Source organism: Acanthopagrus latus, chromosome 18, assembly GCF_904848185.1.
Source record: "Acanthopagrus latus isolate v.2019 chromosome 18, fAcaLat1.1, whole genome shotgun sequence".
NCBI lineage: Eukaryota > Metazoa > Chordata > Actinopteri > Spariformes > Sparidae > Acanthopagrus > Acanthopagrus latus.
The window spans coordinates 8256047-8276774 of NC_051056.1; the positions used below are offsets into that span (position 1 = coordinate 8256047).

Consider the following 20728-nt stretch of genomic DNA (forward strand, 5'->3'; position numbering starts at 1 on the left):
ACCCTAACCCTTATGACCTCTTGCAAGGTACTAAAACATTGCGAGGTACTAAAACTTTCCGGAAAAGGTTTGACAGACATCATGATCATTTACAGTGATATCATTAGGCCTCAGCAGTTGCAGCATGAAACTTGCACTGGCGCATTCCTTCGAATTTACAGTATGCGATGTAAAAACAGATCAAATACCTGGACAGACAAAGAGTGACGACACTGTCGTGGTGTACACAGAGATTAGGCTGATGCGATGCATACAGTCTGAATGTGAAAATAAAAAGAATAACTTAATGTGATGGACGCAAAGAAAAACAATGTATACATTAACTAAAAAATAACTCAATTATAACTCTGCCAACATAAATAAACCCTGATCAGTTCAAGGCAGCACGGACGGTATTTGCAGCCAGTTGTGCGCAGTGGCTTGATCAGTCATAGTTAGTTTGGTGTTGTTCATAGAAATGGAGATCAGGAACACATTCTCCATTCCATAATCACAATGGTCACAAACACAACGACATGTTAAATATAAATCTTCATCCTTTAATAACACACTTTATATAAACTCACATTAAGCAATGACATTTGTCATTTTCAGTCTTTGTACTAAATCAGTCTTTTGTAGAGTTCAAAACCAGTGTTTTTTTTGTTTTTTGTTTTTTTTACAGGTTAGTGTTTGGTTTTGTGTTTATGCGTATTCTGAAGTGACCAAAGAGGTGGTGCAGTATTTTTGCACAGTTAATGCTCAGCGGGGATGACCATCAGGAGGATTTGCAGGGTTCTGTTAAAGGAATCTGAAAACACAAAGGAAAATCATTTCATCATCATCGTGTCATCAGCTCTAAAGAACGTAAAGAAGCCCCGAGAGGGCAAGTAGAGAGAAAAAAGGTGATCAATTTTCTAAGCCTGATCTTTTGCCAAGATCATTTTTCCTAAATTCTTTTCTTTTTTCATCTGTGGAAACAGTTCAACTCTGAATTCTGAGGGAAAAAAATCAGAGCTCAAACAAACTTTTCACAATGACCCTTACCCTCATATGTCTGTCAGTGGACTGGTTGATTAATCAAGTGTGAGACCGCTAAACCATTTGGATGTGAAATTCCATTGCATTAGTAATGACTTACCCAAACCCCTCTGAAGCCACTTTGGTCTGTGGCTGAAGTAAAAGAAGATATAGTAAGCGGGGATGCCAGTGAGGGAAATAGCAAATCCAATCCCTGTGTTGACCGGGTCCGAGTACAGAGACAGGAAGACCATGAAGAAACACGTGAGGCAGAACACCACTGGGATGAAGAGGGGGACCTGTTGGGAGTCACATGTGTTACTGCGATGTAGATAATGTATGGAAGCAAAAACAAAGACATTCACGCACGTTAAAAGAGTTTGTTTTTTTTTAAATTAACTTTATTAACACTTTCCTTCAAAACACCACAAACTCAAACATAGCTGAGAACAAGGTGAGCTACAGTGGAACGTGAGTGAGCAGTATTTTTGGTTAAAATTACTGCACAGAGTCGGAATTTAGTAAAGCCACGGCAGCACAGCAGTGGAAACACCAACCTTGAATGGGCGGGGGAGGTCAGGTTTTGTGTATCGGAGGTAGATTAAACCCAGCACCACCACACCGATGAACAGCCACCGCAGGAAGCTCATGAAGTTCAACAGGCTGTAGAGATCTCCCACAAAGAGCTGAAGCATGGTCATCGGGTACTACACACAAAAATACAAAAATAAAAATAAAAAAAAAAACATCCTTACAGCCACAGAAAATATTCTTTTTTTTTTCTGATTGCCTGGCACATGTAGATTGAAATATGTCAACAGGACACTTCAAACAAAGCGCAGAGGTTTGCTGAACCACAAGTCACATGCAAGGTATACGCAGGCGACCACTGCTACAATATGCTTCATGTCACATTAACCAGTGAATGATAATAACCATGTAACATCATGAGTCATATTTTTTGTTTTCATAAGTCTTTAGTTAAATGCTAATTGCTATCGATATTGGGTAATAACATTGCATATTGCTTGCTGTCATTTTTGCAGTAAACCGACCAGTATGAGGACAGCAGGCAGTGGAGTGTGTCTGTGGATGTGGATCATAGACAGAACCTCAGGGAGCTGTCCTTCACGGGATGCCACGTAGAACATTCTGGTAAACACACAAACACACACATTAATGGTGACAAGACTTGGGTTAATATTGAACTGATTGGTTGTATTGACTATAAAAGGTCATTTTGAGTTCGGATCACGCTCACTTTATGTTGAAATTATGAGAATCTTTGCTGTGACAAAAGGAAATAAAGAAGATCAAAACTGAAACTTGTATATTTAATGGGATGTCAGGAAGTCTGCGACGTGATTTCTCATTTTCATTAAATGTCTCGGGTGAATAGGCTCAAAGACAAACACTTTCAACGCATCAACAAAACAGGAATTTGCATCTCCATTACAACAGGTGTCTGCTCAAAGCTGTGTCATTAACTAATGACGCGTCTGTCTCAGGTTGATAACATTCAAAATGGGCGGATCCATGGCTGTGATTAGTGTCAACATAGGAGTTGTGAAAAAAAAGCTATAAATACTGACAAAGTAAAAGCTGTCCCAAAACAGGCTGATAAAAAAACCAACGCCACCCAAAAATGGCAGAATAATTTAATAGATAAAAATGAAATAATTAGAAGTAAAGCAAAAAAAAAAAAAAAAAAAACAGTCATGTAATGTTTACAATTTAAGATAATTAATTTACCAGGAAAATTAATGGTAATAATGTAGTAACATTTACAACTGGTGGTTTGAGATCAAATTTCTGAAACAGCTAAAGGCGACAAGGACATTGATTTTACTGAGGTGCTGCATTTTGCTGCTGTAATTTGTTCCCACTAAAAGTCCCGTGTTATTTTCTATTCTAGGTCTTTTGTGATTTGGAAGCTACCCAGGAAATGATGGGCTTTCACCAGCAGTTAACCTGACTCCTGTACAGCTGAATGCTAACAGATATCTATGTATGAGTACAAACAGTGACATGGGAGAGAAACTACACATCAAACCAGAGTTTCAGTGAGACACTACAGAGACTTTTAAAAATGTCTTTCTCTCTGGGCTCCTAGACCTGACTTAAGTCTAGAGACATGCGTGACTTAATTGTGGCCAAAAGAGCCAATGAGGAGGAACAGGGACCTGTGCTACTCTATTCAAAACTGAGGCAGTGGACTAGTGCAAAACCTACTTCTGCAAAGTACTTGAATCACTGTACACACTCTGAATTCTCCAATGTATTGTAACTGTTCAGTTATATTGTATCTGCAATCATATTTAAGTGGCTTCACAGTTTCCCTTCCAATTTACTGTGTTTGGATCACCGTTAACCTACTGCCAATGAAATCAGACACTTCCCCAAGCTGATATTTCACATTAACAGCCTTCCTGTAGCATAGAACAAGATGCAGGAATTGTTCATTTTCATTGACAGCCGAGCAGTGTTTGAGAACTGTGTGCAAATAGTATTTCCTTAGCGCACTCTTTGATAAATACAAAATATAACTTAATTCACCATGTGAGTAGGTATTAGCATTAGCTTCTGTATTTGACGAGTTGGGTGAGAGAATGTGTTGTGTTATCCAAATGAACGTGGGTGTGACGCAGGCCAGGAATCTGCATCTGACAAGTACCTTGACAAGGCAAAGAGGCAGCCATTCATGGAGCCATAGCAGGACAAGGCCACAAACACAGGCACCACTATGGAGAAGTTCCCCATCAGCTTCTCTGCAAAAGTCTGGGACAGGGAGGAAGAGAGACAGAGGGAGCCACGCGTCAGATACAAAGAAGCTAGCTTGTTCATCAACATGAAACTCAAAGAGGTACGTTATTTGGGGTGCTTTAAAGGCGTTGGTGTGTGCATGTTTTTGAACGAACGGCTAGCTGTTTCCCTCTCCATTTCTTCTCAATGCTAACTATCCGAAGACCCTTGGATGAGAGTAAGCAAGTGCGTTTCCCCAACAGTTGGATTCTCCATTAGGAAGGTTGGCGAGGTTCTGCTGGGAATCTATCAAAGTCTTCAGCTACCAGTTTATTGAATTGGGGTTTGTCTTATTTTATTAACTGTGGCTAGTTAGATAGAATTAGAGCGGTTGACAGGGCTGCTGGCAGTAATTGTCATAAATGGGTCATGCAGAAGTGGGAGCAAAATCTGCTTATTATTCATGAAGCCATTCAGAGTTGATTAGTCACAGTCCCTGCCTGCGCGGACAAGCCCGGACTGTAAGGGAAAAACTAGAAGCTGTACATATAATAACCTGTATGATTTTTTACAAATGGATGGCTGAGGTGTTGTTAAGATAATTTCTGGGCAACTGCAACACATTTTAGCACGTTTGATTGTAAAAATGTGAAATAACTCCGAGTGGATTTAATATTGTACGTGGCCAGAAAGACGAGGCAGCAGACAGCCCAGGGACGTCTCAGTGGCGCTGCGCTGGTTTCGGCCAGCAGACGGGGCTGACCGGGGGACAACTCACTCTTCTCTCCTCTGTTTATTTAGATTCTATTTCAGTTTCAGTTCATGTTTGCTCCAGTTTTGTTTGTGTTCTGGAGCATTCAGAAGAATTGCATTGACGAGTTTAAAAAGGCTGATAATCTTTAAAGAAACTAAAGCAAATACCATCATTTTCAAACATACATATTCTTCATACATCTCCTTAAATATAAATTAAAAGTATACTCAATCAGTGAGGTAAGAAAACGTAATGATGTTTTGGTAGCGTTATTCCTCAACAGTAATATAATTACAACTCATAACATTGGTTTATTATGCTTAAACAATATCGTCCATGAGTTATGAAAGATTATAAATATTTAGATTTAGAACAGCCATAACAAAACTGACACGCTCCTACATGATTACCAGTCACTGCAAACTACATCTGTATAAACCAGCTAACTTTTGTGATCAGCATCTTTCTGTTGAACAGTGTGTGACCAAGTGTTACCAGGTTTGGTATTTTTTCTCTGTAGTAGCGCCAGAAAGTGAATTTAAGTTCCAGCTGTCATCGCCCTCTTTTGCACCTTTGAGATGATTTTCCTTTCTTTAAGTGTGTCATTTCGGTTATCGGAGTTGTAACTCAGCAGCACCACTCCTTTTCTTTGGCTGGACCACAACAACAGGGCCAGCCTGACAAACACGTTTGTCCGTGACTGAGTGACCGAGTGACTGAGTGATAGACTTTAACAATTATTTCAGTCAGTAGAGTCCTAGCATTTAATTGGCCAGTGCACTTAATAATCTGCCCAAACCTTTGTTACGTCATCAGGACGCATACCTGCCAACACTCAATCACAGAAGTCTCCCTATTTTTAACCCTTCCGCCCACTCCGCTCCTGTTTGATAATTCCTTCAGTTAACAGCTGATTTCATAGAGTTGCAAGTCAAATGGGTGTTTCTCTGCTTCTGTGCGGGATATGTGTTGTGGTCTCCGGCAACCCAACCCAGAGGGAGATGTGGGCACAGGTAAACAACCCTTGCAGCCTCAAGTTTGTCACCTGCTGTTACATTCATTCAGGCCCTCTGTTTGGCTCAGTTTGCCCCTGAAATTAAAAGATAAATAAAAAGAAGCTCGCTTCCAAATTCTTTAAGATTGTATTGTCTCCCAATGTTGTCACAAAGCTCAGAAATACAAACATAGCACAGGTTTATATTTTTCTGGAAGTGATGCATTCATAAATCAAAGCTGTCAGTAGACCTCAAACTTTACCTTATGGCTTGAGAGACACAAAATGCATTATCAGCATGCATTTCTTCAACCCTCCCATCTGTTACCTTTCACACTGTTAAATTATGTGAACATACATCTAATTTATGCGCTTGAAAATTACTGATTGTGCCCTGAGGCCAGCCTCCTCGAGAGAACTTCTAGACATGAGTTCAACTCTGTAATTAGGTTTGAGTTGTAAACTTTCTGCCAGCTGTCTGTGAGAAAGGAAGAACATAGTGTAATTCTTTTATCCAATCATCACCTTCTAAGAACAGATAAATGCTCTTAACACCTTTCTTAAGGCACTCCTATCACTCATCGTATGCAGGGCAATAAAACTAACTGCATTAGAAAAGATCGGAGATCTCTTAGTGAATGAGTCTTCCCTCGCTATAGGCTTTCAGTAGCACTGATAGCAGTCCTCAGTCTAATAAGCAGTGGTGTCTGTTATTAAGGGATAGCTGTGATGTGATTAGCATTAACAGGGCTGGGCTGAAACAATCACATTAACAGCTGCTGGGAAGCCGAGCTGTCAGAGACACCTCAGTAATAACGACATGTAAAGTGCAGGAAGGAAACCGTGCAGCTCATATTAGGAGTAAACATCACTAATAGCAGAGAGGTGAGACCTCCACTACATGCCTTCAAGTAGCCCACATGAGCTGTAGGAGAACCACAACTATACCCCAAACCAGACAGCAAAATTGTACCAGACATCCTCATCCGGCCCACATACTGCATGGAGTGATGGCTATGCTCCTGTTTGCCAGATCTGAGCAACACGCAGGTCATAGCATGCCCACATGTCAGCAAAGGACAAACTGGATCTTCTGGCCAAAGTCTGGGTCAGGTCCAGCCCACTAGAATAGCACTGTGGTCCAGACTTGGAGCCAGTTATGTATTGTTCGGTTTGCTCTTGGCTGATGTGTGGCCATGCTATGTCCTGCTTCTTGCTCAGTTCTAGCAAACAGGAGCAGACTGCCAAAGTGCCATCATTCCACTCAGGATGTGGGCCAGGTGAACGTTTCTGGTGTGGGCCAGATCAGGGCTACAACAATTTCGCTATCTGGACCTGAGTATCAAAAATTTGATGATGACAAGTTGGTGGTTAGTTTGAAAATGTAAAAAGTAAGATTTGTGAAGCATACATTTTTCATAAGGCTGTAGCTCAGCGAGTAGAGCAGTTCGAATCCTAGCTCCCTTGGGGCGGAACTGAGCTGCATGATGAGGAATCCTTGAGCAAGATACTGAACCCCAAAATAGCTCCTGATGTGCGGTCGGCACATTGGTTGGCCTCTGCCATCAGTAAGGGCCCTGCGATGGGCTGGTGACTCGTCCAGGGTGTACCCTGCCTTCACCCAGAGAAATAACTGGGATTGGCGCCAGTAAACCCTGCAACTCCTGCGAACTAGGAAAATAATTTTGGTGCACAGTGTGCAAGCAACACACCAATCACAGTTTTCTCTAGTCACAGTTTTCTGTGATGACGCAGCCAGTGTCACGCGAGAGGTGACAAGTCAACCGCGGGGGAAAAAAAGAGAGTGAACTGCCCATAACTGGTAGAAGAATGAGTGCAACAGCAAAATGAAATCAACTGAATATTTTTTTAAACGGAAGTGAGAGGAGCACAATGAAAAGGAGGCATTAGGTGATAAATCGAGAGAGAAAGAGGAGGAACCAAAAGAGTCGAAAGTCATAGGTGATGCAGAAGAAGTTGTGGATCAACGTGTAGCGCATCAAAACAAAAGATGACTGCTTAGATAAAATTTTATCATTTTTCATCCTTATTCAATTTAAAGGAGAGAATTTGGTTTGCTAGACATAAGTGATTATGTTGAGTATTCTCAAGTTGGTTTTAGAATGTTACCGGATAAAAACCTCCTCAAGTTCTGTCGGAGTCTCCTCTACAGAAGACTCGATAAGTATCAGCCTGGAGGGCCCCTTCATTGAGGAGTTTGATCCTACGCCTGCAGTGGAAAGCTGGCTGAGTTCTAAACACATAAATAAGTAAATCTGTCTGATGCCACAATCAGGTCACACAAGCAGAGAGGATAACCCAGTGCAACAGGTAATCCTTGTAGTTTAGTTGGGCTGTGTGCTTAGTGCTACTGAGTTAACAATGGAGAGGACATTTTTGTGTGGTGTTTCTGTGATTGGTGTTATTTCAGAGGTGCTGCAGAGAGGCTGGGAGTGATTTACCCCACCATTAGAGCTGTGGACTGTCACACTTGGCAATCAGCGCGTTTTGAAAAGCCCTGGTGTTCACCGTAGATGAATTCGGATCACAAGCTAACTTTTTGAGGAGCTAGTTTTTGTTGCACTTTGAGTCTGAATTCCTTTGTTTATGAATGTAGACAACTAACATGGCTTAGTACTCACTGCTTTTTTCTGAGCAATGTTTTTTAAAAAAAGACAATCGTACACTTTTGTAAAGGCAAAATAGATGGTAGATATTTTAAGGCCTTTACATCTTGGTTAAAAACTGCCATCACTTACCACAGCGACTGCCTCCGAAGTGAGGAGCTCCTCTGCTGACATCACGGTGTAGTAGGCCACGTTGGTCAACACAAAGCATGAGGTCACAATCGCCATGGAGATACAGATGGCTAAAGGCACAGTCCTGAAGGCAGGAGGGATAATAACAGAAGCATTATGCTGTCACTCACTCGGTGGGTTTCACCTCACCTCCATTTCAGCTTTTTTATGACCTCCGGCCCTTCTTGTTTTCTGTGCTGTCTTCAATGACAGCGGGAAGTTACTCAGCCAAATTCAAACACTCACACACTTCTTGGAGTTACGCTTTTTTGGCTTGTCTTTTAGCATCTACAGGAAATGGAGTAATGCAACTCAAATGGATGTTAACAGTTACTATAGCAACAAGTAAAGCATCTGTTGATCGGGAAACAACATAAATTCAGGGTTCAGGCAGAGCAGCCGGAGGACATTGAAGGGATAACTAGACAACATTCGCAGTCTCCAAAAAATCTGATCCAGTTTCAATCAATTTAGTGAATCAAGTTAGAAATAAATGTTTTGAACAGTGATCAGTGAGGCCCAACCACAGAAATACTGAGACACTGAACTCTCAGCTCTGTGCCACTGGCTCAGCTCTGATGGTGGATGACATGATATTATTGGTTGAAAGCGTAGGTTAAAGCTTATGTAAGCACACGTGACACTTTGTTTTACCTGATGGACATATGACTGGATTCTGATATAAAGATACAAAGAAACAAATGTCTCATTTCTGTTGTGTTTTGTTGTTCTGTGGTTGGCTGCTACACATCTGATGACCTTAAGTTGTGCTCAATAATAGCACAAAAGCTGCAGGCAGCAACACCAGAGCCCAACTAATCAGCCACTTCTAAACAAGTACTCTACTAGTGGATTAGATTTACCGTTCAGGGTTATCCACCTCCTCAGTCACAAAGTTCAAATAGAACCTGCAAAAAAGAAAAGACACAAGTATTTAATGAACTCCAGTGATTTAATAATGAAATGAAAACACAGTGTGTGTGTCTGTGTGTGTGTGTGCGCACGCGCGTGCGTGTGCGCACACCATACCTACCATCCAGCGTATGCATACATCCCAGAGTAGAAGGCCAGTGGCATACCAGAAATCTTCACATTGCTCATCTCAAAGGCATTCTCAAAGTTCTTGGTCTCTCCTGCAGACACACACACACACACACACACACACACACACACACACACACACACAAACGCACACGCACACACACACACACACACACACACACACACATTTCTTCTCAGTGACAGTTTCAAGGACCAGGATTGCGGTGGTGGGAAGTTCTGTACAAGTAGTTATTAGACGAGACCAGAAGCAATCATAGCCAACCCAATATCAATGATAATAATAAAAAAAAGAACAATAAAACAGATGAGTGGAGCAGTATCCTGCTGCATTAGCCTGGAGAAATGGATTCCTCCACATATACTTGAGACAGATTAAAGTGCTCTCAAATAAAATAGGTGTTTAGATTAACGTTTATGAACAAAAGCTGCTCATACGAAACAAACAAAACAGTCTAATTGGACAATGATGTTGATGAGAGTTGTAAGAGAGAGCCCATATGTAGACAGAGATATTACCAGGGTCTGATTAATTAGACATGAGGACCCTCTGGCAGAATCTTCTTAAATCCCTGATCATTTAAGTTGATAGCTTGTGGCAAATATCTTTGGCAATGTTATGAGCTATAGCTGGTGTGGAAACAAAAAAATGTGAAGGATGATCATGAGAGGTCTTGTATTGCAGTGATTTACAGAGAAATATGTTGATTATCAAGTGAGGTCCAAAGCTGAGGGAGGAGCCGTGGTTCAGGGCCTCTTACAGCACCTGTTGTGTGGACATTATCAAATGCCTAAGTTGTTACTTGCTGTGAACAGCTGTGTGCGAGGCTTGAAGGTTATATTTACACTGCGCGTTGTTTTGAGAGACAAAGGAAGCCATGTTAATTGTTGCAGCTGAGAATGTCCCTGAACAGCAGTAACAATGAGACGCTAAGAGGCTGGGTTGAGGAATATCAAGGTGCTGTATCATAGGCAACTTGTCTTGTTTCAGTTTCTTTAAGATGTTTCACCTCTTAGCTAAGAGGCTTCTTCAGTTGGTCAAACCAGGCTTCATGTGGGTTTCTAGGGTCCAGGAGGGCCCAAATAGTTAAGGGTCCTATTTGTAAGAAAAGTTTAAATAAAGCATCCCTTACTGTCGACTTTTCTTACAAATAGGCCTTTTAAGAATGTGATGTAACACAAGGTTTATAACGCTTCTCAAGAAACACCATAACATATTTGATGATCTTGTTGATGGGACTTCCATCAGTAAAATGTTGTCTTCTATCATAAATATAGTGTAATTGGTGAAATGGCATTGCTCTCTGTGAACCAAACCTGGATACATAAAGGTGAATGTTACGGGTACACAGAAGCATACAAACTGCCCAGGAACTGCATTTAATTTACCACAAGGCATGAATCATTTTGAATTTGTCATAGCAAAGTTTGTTCAGTGTCTCCTCACTCAACAGCTCTTAAAATCAGGCGATTTGTTATGGGAGTCTGGCGATGATGTCGCAACTAGTTCAGTGGCTGGATCCGTGGAAACAGACAGTGTGTTCACAAACATCTACTGCTGACAATTGCAGGTTAACTGAACCCAGACATGTAATTTAGATCACAGTGTAGCACCTGGAGATCAGGTGGAGGGTAATCCTGAGAGGTGCAGCGAACTCTCCTTCAAAGTGAATAGGCACCATCACACCCTGCTAACTGTAGATGGTGCCGCTGTGGTGAGGGTTAGTAACATCAACTTCCTGCACCTGGCAGACAACCTGACCTCCAACATCAAACACCTCGGCCATTGCAAAGAAAGCCCGACAGTGGCTCCATCAGCATCAGAGACTCAGCAGGGCAGGCCTGTACCTTTCACACCTCACCACTTTCTACAGTGACACCACTGAAAGCGTTCCATCCTGCGGCTTCATCTCCTGGTTCGGCAAAAATAGGAAGTCCCAAAGACACCGGCTGAACGGGACAATGAAGACAGCCAGCAAATCATCGCCCCTCTCCCCTTTCTGCTGGAGATGTTCCACCAGCGCTGCGTTCACAGAGCCCCCAGTGTCATCAACACCCCTCAGCACCCTTCCCACAGTTTGTTTTCCCACCTGCCGTCGGGGAGCAGACACAATAGCATCTGTGCCAAATCCAGCCGGATGCTGAGCAGCTTTTTCCCGCAGGCGGTCAGGATCATCAACAGACTGTGTAAGAGGACGGTGTCTTACCTTTGAAGAGCTGGTACAATCCCGGCACTATAATGATGCCGATAGCCAGCAGCTTGCTGAAGGTGAGGAAGATCTGAATCCTTGCTGTCCACGTCACACTCATACTGTTCAGGTACATGACAGAAGCTGCAGGGACAGAGACAAAGACAGAGCAATGGGTCACGTATGTAACCTTGTATTGTCTGGTCGCCACATTGAATGTCCATGTGTCAACCTTGGCTGTGGCTCTCTGTGTTCACAAACACACAAGTCATTTCATCTCGTCACATTCATTCATATTCATATCAAAGCACATTTAATATCTTGCAGTCATAAAACGTACACCATAGTGTATCCAGAGGACGTAAGCATTAATTCAGTTTTATATCAGTACTGTAATATCATCATTATCTGGCATTGATCTATTTTCTAAAAATCTTTGAGCGAACGTCCCTGTCGAAAGCCTAAAGACCTGACAAAACCACAACCACTTGGCTCCACTTGTTCTTGTCTTTCTTGTGTGGGGTCTGACTTCAGCAGCTTCTCTCCACTGGCCACACAAAAAAAGCAGCTGCAGACCTCCATCACTGTCAACACTGGGCCTGATCCGCCACAGTATGACACATATAACAGCACTCACAATCCAATGCACAATCAGTGTCGTTAAAACAATGGTAATTGAGTTGGGGAAAAAACACGTTAGGGTGTAGTTAAAGGTGAGACAGACAACTGAAAAGCACTGCTGAAAATGTGGACAGGGTGCCTCTGCACTGTTCAGAACTGATGTTGGACGGACACAGTGGCTTTATCATTTATCTGTGTACACTGAATTTGGTTCTTTTTGTATTTATTGTGATTGTGATTTTAGTAACTCTATTTACTAATTAAATTTATGATAATCTTGAGTTTTTACTTGACTATGTCAACAGGGTGTCACCACTTTGGTAATTCCTCTTTGTCACGCTGGCCTTTTTCGTGAAGTTCAGACAACTTGATGCAGCTGGTCTAAATCCAAGACGTGCATATACAGTAACTCCCTTTCTGCACCATGTGACACTGCGACATACCCCATCATTATTCAACCAAATGGAAATGTAAAAATGAACCATTAATGTATCCTTATCTATGCTGGTGAGTGAGCATCTCCTGTCATTGACAGCACAGGAATCAGCAGGTCAGAAAGATAAAAATCATGGTAACACTTTACAATAATGGAACATTAACTGACAGTACTATCTAGTAGTAACCATTAAATAACAGTCTGCAATGCATGATCCCTTTTTCAGAGGATGTATTAGACTGTGTTAGACCAGGCTAATAAAGGTCCTGCCCGGCTGTGACCTTGTTAGTTCAGACCAGTGAGGTGAAAAAAGCGACTGTTAACTGTAAAATAATGTGTCACTATTAACAGTAAACCGATGTGTCACTATTAGCTGTAATCTAATGTGTCACTATCAACAGTAAACCAATGTGTCACGTACACATTTACTAATGTGTCCACCTTAATTAAGTTATTAGTTCATATATTATATAAGAGTTTATGAAGCCTCTATTAATAGTTAACAAACAGAAATGTCAGTTAATTAATAAATTGATTGCATTAGTAAATACAGCAATGAGCATTAAGTAGCAGTTTACAAACAGTTAATCATCATCATCATCATTTCTGTTAATCATACAGTTATGGTGTTGCTGTTAAATATACACCATTAGTTTCCAGAGGTTACATTAACATTAGTTGAAGCATTAACCAAGGCCTTATTAATACATTAATGACCATGAAGTTACTGTCAACAGATGTCTCTTTGTTAGTATTTATAAGGGTTTACAGTTTAATTAATGAACTTACCAATACTTACTTTAGTTACACTGACGTATTAACTTAAAGGACGTCTAGATATACGTACTTATGCCGATGCCAGTGGCCAGTTTGACGGCGATAGGGGGGATATTACAGGGCATGAACAGAGGCTCCAGGATGTATTGACCAAAAGCCAAAGAGATCACTGCCATCCCTGCAGGCCTGAGGGAGACACACACACAAAAACACACACAGAAATGGACACATATTAGTGCAAAAATATAAAATACTGCTCTAAATGACTACGTCCATAATGAACGGCCTGATTTAAAGTGATGATACACAATGATCATCTGTTAATAATAGAGTACTATGCAGTTTAGCATCTCCCATACGCCCATACTCAGTGAAAATATAGACTGTACACTACGCTAGACTACTGCAACATACAGTATATTGAGACCACTGGTTGAGCCCAGTATTGGAGCACTGACCAGCTAAATAGCCAGGTGCACTTTTTTCAGAAGTTAGTTGAGACCAAGACAGAATTACATTCATCGGGTGGACACTCTGTGTCTACTGGATTTGTATATAGGAAAGTGTTATTTAACATGTTAGTAATATGTCAGTGTTGCATGTCATCAGTGTTACATGATCAAGCAGATTCACCCTCCACAGTACAAAATCCCTGATCATCCACTGATAATGACTTTGACAAATGAGTTGCAGCTCTGGAAGTGGAGTTAGCTGTAGGTGTCCCAAATTGCTATTTTCAAGATCAAAGATGAACCTCCATACGAAGGTATGGACTAGAGGAACTTCATGAAATATGATTTCTTATGAAACACTGTGTCTTCGTTACATTGTACATCCAGGATCATGTGGGCCTTCTACCAATCCTGTCCAACCAAGACAGTCCAGGTGTAGTTACTCTGCTCTTGCTGCACCAGTTGTCATTCTGGTATAGGGGGGTAAAAAAAAAAAAAACATGCTGTGGTTTAGTAGCATATTGTTAAACCAATCATAGTCATCTTGGGTGGTGTTTAGCCCACAATGCAGTGACAGAGTAGGGGGACAGTTGGTGAGCTCTGACATCAAATTCAAAAAGGATAGGTGAAGTCCGCTAGCTTGTTCACTTTCGTGCTGTTAGAACAGGTAAGTGTCTGAGTAACAAGCTGTTTTTGTAGGTGAAAAGCTTGGAGTTTGGTGTTTTTATGTGGTGATGGAGGTTTTGAGTACAGTACATTCAACTGGTAGAAGGAAGGGGGGAATAGGTGACCAATAAGGCTTTATCCCAACAGTCTGCATCCTGTCGGTCAGACTAGGTGTAGCTTAGAGGCAGGAATGCTCGTCGTTGCTGCCCTCTTATGGTCGAGTATTAATAACTCCTATCACTGTGGGACATTGGGTACAGTCATTGATACATTTTACAATTGCTTTATCCCATACTGGGCCACAGCAGTGCTCAAATGTGTAGTAAAGCTGCGTGTTCCCTAATATAATTAAAGACAGACATTTAAAAGTAATGCACAGCATTATGTAGTTATTCAGCAGATGTGCGTGTGTGTGTGTGTAATATCTGATGGGCAGCATCCTAGACAAACTGTTCCCACAATCCCATCCTCATGCGGCTGACAGTGGTGCTGTCTATACGCTTGGCTTCAATAAGAATCAAATAAGGTCGGCCGGTCCCACAGGCTCATCTTATGGCTCATCAGTATTTCCCCTCTTCATTTCCCACAACAGCCACTGAGCTGCAGCAGCCGGGGAAATCTCTCTTTGTCTCCCTCGCTCTTGTTTTCATTCTCTGCCTCTGTCTCTCTTCATTTCCCATGGTTTCCATTCAGTCCCGCTAGCCTGAGGCCAGCATAAAATTGGGCGGCTCAGGATAGCCACTAGACTGTTTATACTACTTTGCCGTGGCTGTGTACACACACAGCTGCACATGGAGCTTTTTCTCACCTCACTGGTCTGAACTAAACTTGGTATCACACTTCACAAGGTCACAGCCTGGCAAGACATTTATTAGCCCAGTCTAACACTGTCTAATACATCTTGTGAAACAGGGATCATACGTTGCAGAAACAAATCTTTCACTATTAGGTGCATTATGTGTATTTTTTTTTTTTATATTGGACAGACTTTCCTGTTTATAGCAAAGTAATTACATTTTAATATTGCGTATTGAACAGTGCTCTGCAGCATGGAGGTCATAGTCAACTCAGATTCACAGCACTGACAATGCATTTCACTGGAAAGCCAGAATAAAAGTGTGTCCAAACGTCATGCATCATAATCTTCCCCTCTGTTACTGAACTTCTGTTTTCCAAACAATCACCAACAGAAAACTATGAGGTGCTTTTTACAGACGTGCTTCAAAGCTGTGAGGAGGCCACAGTAGTGGTCTATATCAAAACTGTGCGTTTTTAAACAGAGATTAATTGAAGGTTTGATCAGTTTCTGTGGACATTCTGACACCTTCCTCCTCAATGTCTCTGAGTTGCCATTTAGAATCCATCCAACAGCTGTCAATCCTTTATGTACCTTTCAAACATTCAAATACAGATTGTTGGTGTGGGTGGAGTTATGGGGCAACATCAAAACAAGAACTATATGGATAGCCATGTCTGATGTGGATGGCACAGTGAAATTCATTTGCAGGGCCTTGTGAGATGTTGGTGATGTTGGAAGTATGGCAACGTAGTGGCTGTTAGCTCAGTCAGCAGCTGGACACGAAGTTAACACATTTAATTCAAGGGAATGTATATGTACCATCTATTCCTGTCTCATGACCAACTGCACACCATTCACCATGCAACTGCATCTTTCATTTTAGATTCTGACGTGCTCTGTCCCCCATCAGGTTAACACAGTTAGGACAGTTTGCAATGTCGGCTCCAATTAAATGAGTGATACGAACTGTAAAGTTTTGTTCTGATTTACTTCACAAAGTTGTAATAGAGAGAATGTGAGCAAACATGCCTGTTTTCACATCCAATAGACAGAGAGCAACTGGACTTGTTCCCTCAGTTCCTTCTCATTCAAGAGGCTTCCTCAGCTCTTACTAACTAGGAGGGGAGTTGCAGGCTTTTAAACTCTGTGTAGGAGCGTTCTTACAGAGTCATTAAGGTCACATGTGAGCTCCGATTTTGACTTTGACATGGATGGATTCCAATGAGATGGAAACCATCTATGTTGGATCAATGACCAAAGACCCACAAGTGTTGGGTCAGTGACACACAAGTGACCCTAACGACTCTGCAGTGAGTTAGTTAGTTAAAACTGAAGAAGCCTCTTGGGTGAGAGGTGAAACGTCCTCAAGAAAGTGAAACAAGTCCATTTGCCTACGATACAGCACTTAGATTTACCATGAACTGGATGACTGAGAACCTTCATCAACACACAGAGCAACGTTAACATTCATTCTGAGCCCTGCTGCTGTCCACCTGACCTGTTCCTGAATGCACCACCAAATTATCCAGTTAGTCTCAGACTGTTTGTTGTTAACTGCTGGACAGGTAGTATTCAGTGGGTTTAGAGTGACTGAAAACCAGCCCGAGAGAATAAGTGAAGCAAAATTAGCAATGCAGTAAAGCCTTGGGCAGTAAAACCAAACCAATGAACTAAAAAACTGCTGAAAAGCTCTGTAGAGCTGAGGGAAAGCCGAGTTGCTGATAATTATCTCTATGAGGGAGCCCTTCCCAATGACAATGATCTGAACGGTGTTAATGTAACAGTTTAATAATAGGTTCAGTAAAATTGAGTTGTGGAGGCAGACATTACCTTATCGCAATGAGATCGACCCAAAGCCGAATGAAAGCCATCTGAGGTCCAAAGGCTTCCATTATATATGTGTAATGTCCACCAGACTTCTTAATACAAGTCCCCAGCTCAGCGTAGGACAGGGCTCCTGCAGTGACAGAGGTGACAGATTAGCTCTGGCTGTGAAACAAGAAGGTAGGCACAGAACAGTCTCTGGGCTCTTAAACTGTCTCAGTCAGATCTGTAGAAATGTACAGTCCCTCTCTGGGCCCCATATTCACCCAGATATATTACTGTGGGGGTTTCTCAGGGTCTCAACCCATAACTTATAAGAAAGAAAGATTTAGGTGGACGAATTTTAATTACAAGTTCAGGGAAAGAGCAGGAAAGGGGTTAAGGAAGGGTATTCAAGGATAATGTGCTTGGACCTTTCATTACAGTGCAGATACAAAGGATTTAAGGATACTACCACAATATACTGTGCTACAGTACACAGATGTGCAAAGCAATACTTCAGCACTTCCTCCTGGAGCACCGGTGTTTCAACTCTTGACTCCTGCCAAACACAGTCGCTGCCTGTAGTGTGTTCAGTGTGGGATAACAGTCTTCATAGTGCATATTATCATTAAACACTGCAATACTCTGTTGAACCTTCATTTTGGAAAGCACAATCACAGGGAATAAGGTTTCGTGTACCTCCACTTCCAGCATAAGACTGGAAGCTGGGGCTTCACACATGGACTTATTCATATTCGCAGCAGGTTGTGTTTGTTAAAGATCAGGACTACATTCAGTTCCCTCATCACAGCGTATGGATTGACCTGTTTGGGCGCCCTGGGAAAAAAACATTAGCTTATAGCGCCATGTCGCACCCAAGTTCCCATCAAGTACTATCCGCACAGCACTTATAAATGTCATTTCAAAATGACAAACTAACCAGCACTCCTGTACTGGAGGACTTAATGCTAGGTTTTCTGTAAGTCAGCTAGTTCGTGGTAATCTGATGAAACACACTTATAAATTTTACACAGAGACTTTGAAAGCCCAAAGCCCCTCTTCAAGGTGGCACCACAAGATGATGTGGTCATGTCAGCTGATATTGTACTTTTAACAGTGCAAAGTCCCAAACAAATTTGAAAGTTAAAAAACAACTTACATAACCAACCTGAACATACCTAACCAATCATAATCATGTGGTGTTTTTTTGTTTGTTTGTTTGTTTGTTTTGCATAGAAAAGACATTTTTTTCCTTTATATGTGACTTCTTATGTTTAGAAGGTTTTTTTGGAAAGCCCCCTCTCCTGGACAAAGACACTTGGTGCGTCACACTGTTGGACTTAATCCTCTGTGTACAGGCATTAAACGTGTTTTGAAACATCTGCCTCCACCAGCGCCACCTCTCCCATTCAACGTATCTGCTCTCACAGTAAGAAAGACATCCTCTCCCTCTACTTGTGCAACAACTCACCAAAGAGTGACAGCACACCGCAGGCGATCCACACTATGAGGGACATTCCTACACTGCCCGAGTGCTTCAGGATGCCCTTCGGAGAGATGAAGATCCCTGCCCCGATGATGGTGCCGATGATGATCGAGATCCCTCGGAGCAGTGTCACCTTCTTCCCCAGTCCCACCTTCCCGTCGTCCTCGTCCTCCTGCAGTTTCCCGCCGGCTTTTGATTGAGTCCCATTCTGGGAAGCGTGTCCATTAGCTGCTGCTCTTCCTCCTTTTTCACTGCATGCAGACCTTTTGGACATTGTTTTTAGCTAACACTCAAACACACACAAACACTTTCTCTGTCTTGGATTGGACTCAAAGTGTGGTTCACCTGGGTCCTGTCCACCTGGTCTAGAGCTGAATCCACTCAGACTGTGTGAGTGGTGCAGACAAACTTACAAACTGGAAGTAAAACTTAAGTCCAGGGAGGAAAGACCCTCCCTCTCTCCTCTGTTCATTCATGCCCCGGCTCACCAATCTCTGACTGTACCGCCCCAGAGGCATGCTCTTCACCTCCCTCACGCCACCAAACTTTTTTTTTTTGTGTGTGTTCCTCTTTCTCTGTTATTCCTGTTGCTTTCCCATCATGTGTTTGGCTCTCTGTGGTCCCTCCCTCGCTCTGTGTGCCAAGGCCTTTTATGTATCTCCCGTGTGCAGCTTCCTCTCCAAAACCAGCTGTGACTCATTGTGATGAGGTCCTGTACTCCTCCGGTGCATGGTAATCATGACACAGCAAAGAGGGTTAATACCTGTTTCTAAAGTCACCTCGCCCACATGCGAGTCCCTGCCCCATTCTCAGGTTGCTCTTTTGTCTCTTTTCCAGTTTCATTTCAGTGCGGGACTCCGCTTGCAACCTACTTTCGGTCCCAGCTCAAATCTGAACTTTGACATATTATTACAAGCTGTATAACTTTTGTCCTGGGACAGTTCCATCCATGGCAAACAATCGGAACAAGCTGGGATTAACATGGGATTCTCGCAGACCTACATCATGGTGGCATGTGGTACGATATGTTGCGAGGAGCAGAAACTCTGAAAGACAACGCTCCTCGTTTGATTTGCTTGGAACAGGTCAAATTCACTTACATGCAGTTACTTCTAGGCCTACTTCTTCTTCCAAAAATGTACAAAGCTGATTTCAGTATCTTATATTGTCATATCCATGTTTGCTGAATAACAGTCTTAACTCTTCATTGTACAGGTCTGAAAATGTCATGGTAAGTAGGTGGTTATTATTACCAAGTCACATATTTGAAATTTCTTTGAAATTACCCCCATGTACCACAATAATTAATAATCTCAAAATATACTAGAAATTAACCTATAGTTATTTAATAATAATATTCTGCTATTTTCTGTGCAAGCAGTTATAAATAGCTGCAAATTTCTATAAAACATTTCAAGGGAACCTCCTAGTTTCTGTCTAACTTCTGCAGGTCAGTAAATTAATGGAGCTCTACAGTACAGAGGAAGAAGATACGACACACACCCAGTACTTGTTAGAGCTATACATCCGCTGTTCGTTGGAATCTGCACGGGAGATTCATTTTGAGGCAGAAAAATATGGATTGTCACAGACTGGGCTTGTAAATGACTAGTTCAGCCAAATCACAGTACATTTTTGGGCTGGCTGCAGCTTGGTCTGCTGTGATTCAGAGATCCTGCTTGCGCAACCTCCATCGCCACCTCAGTACAATGAAGAAGAGGAGCCTGTTCTGACAATTACGAAAGTTTGATCCAGTCCGCAGTGCTGAAACAAACTGCAGACAGCAGGTATACATGGCTGATTGGATGTAGTAATGTACGTACTCAAGTATTATTGGATATTTCTTCACAAAAGATAACTCATAAGCTTAACTGGAGTTTGACAGATTGAAATTTAGCACTAAGAACTACGGTAAGCCAGTTCCTCTCACCACTAAGTAATCTGCTGATTGTTATGATGATGATGATTTATCCTCGCATTGAAAAAAAAACATACATCACAACACCTCTAAAACCCAGAGCAATGTCTTCAATAGTAGTTCTTGGTTTTATATAGCACTTCTCAAGAGATCCAAGTTACTTTCTCATGATGGTGAATTCTTGTCAAGTGGGCCACGTTCTGATAATTTAATTATTCCATGATTTTAATTA

The 20728-nt window shown here is 41.9% G+C and overlaps 1 protein-coding gene across 1 annotated transcript; it reads right to left on the reverse strand.

The window, feature by feature from the left end:
- Positions 1 to 518: 518 nt before the first annotated feature.
- Positions 519 to 19454, reverse strand: slc7a11 (solute carrier family 7 member 11). Its single transcript, XM_037077096.1, has 12 exons — positions 18564 to 19454; positions 17117 to 17243; positions 13440 to 13555; positions 11554 to 11679; positions 9321 to 9420; positions 9151 to 9195; positions 8249 to 8372; positions 3674 to 3777; positions 2055 to 2151; positions 1557 to 1706; positions 1121 to 1298; positions 519 to 790 (listed from the first exon to the last, which is right to left on the reverse strand). Exons 1-12 carry the CDS (start codon positions 18850 to 18852, stop codon positions 735 to 737), a joined length of 1512 nt encoding a protein of 503 aa, XP_036932991.1. The 5' UTR covers positions 18853 to 19454; the 3' UTR covers positions 519 to 734.
- Between the last annotated feature and the right edge of the window lie 1274 nt (positions 19455 to 20728).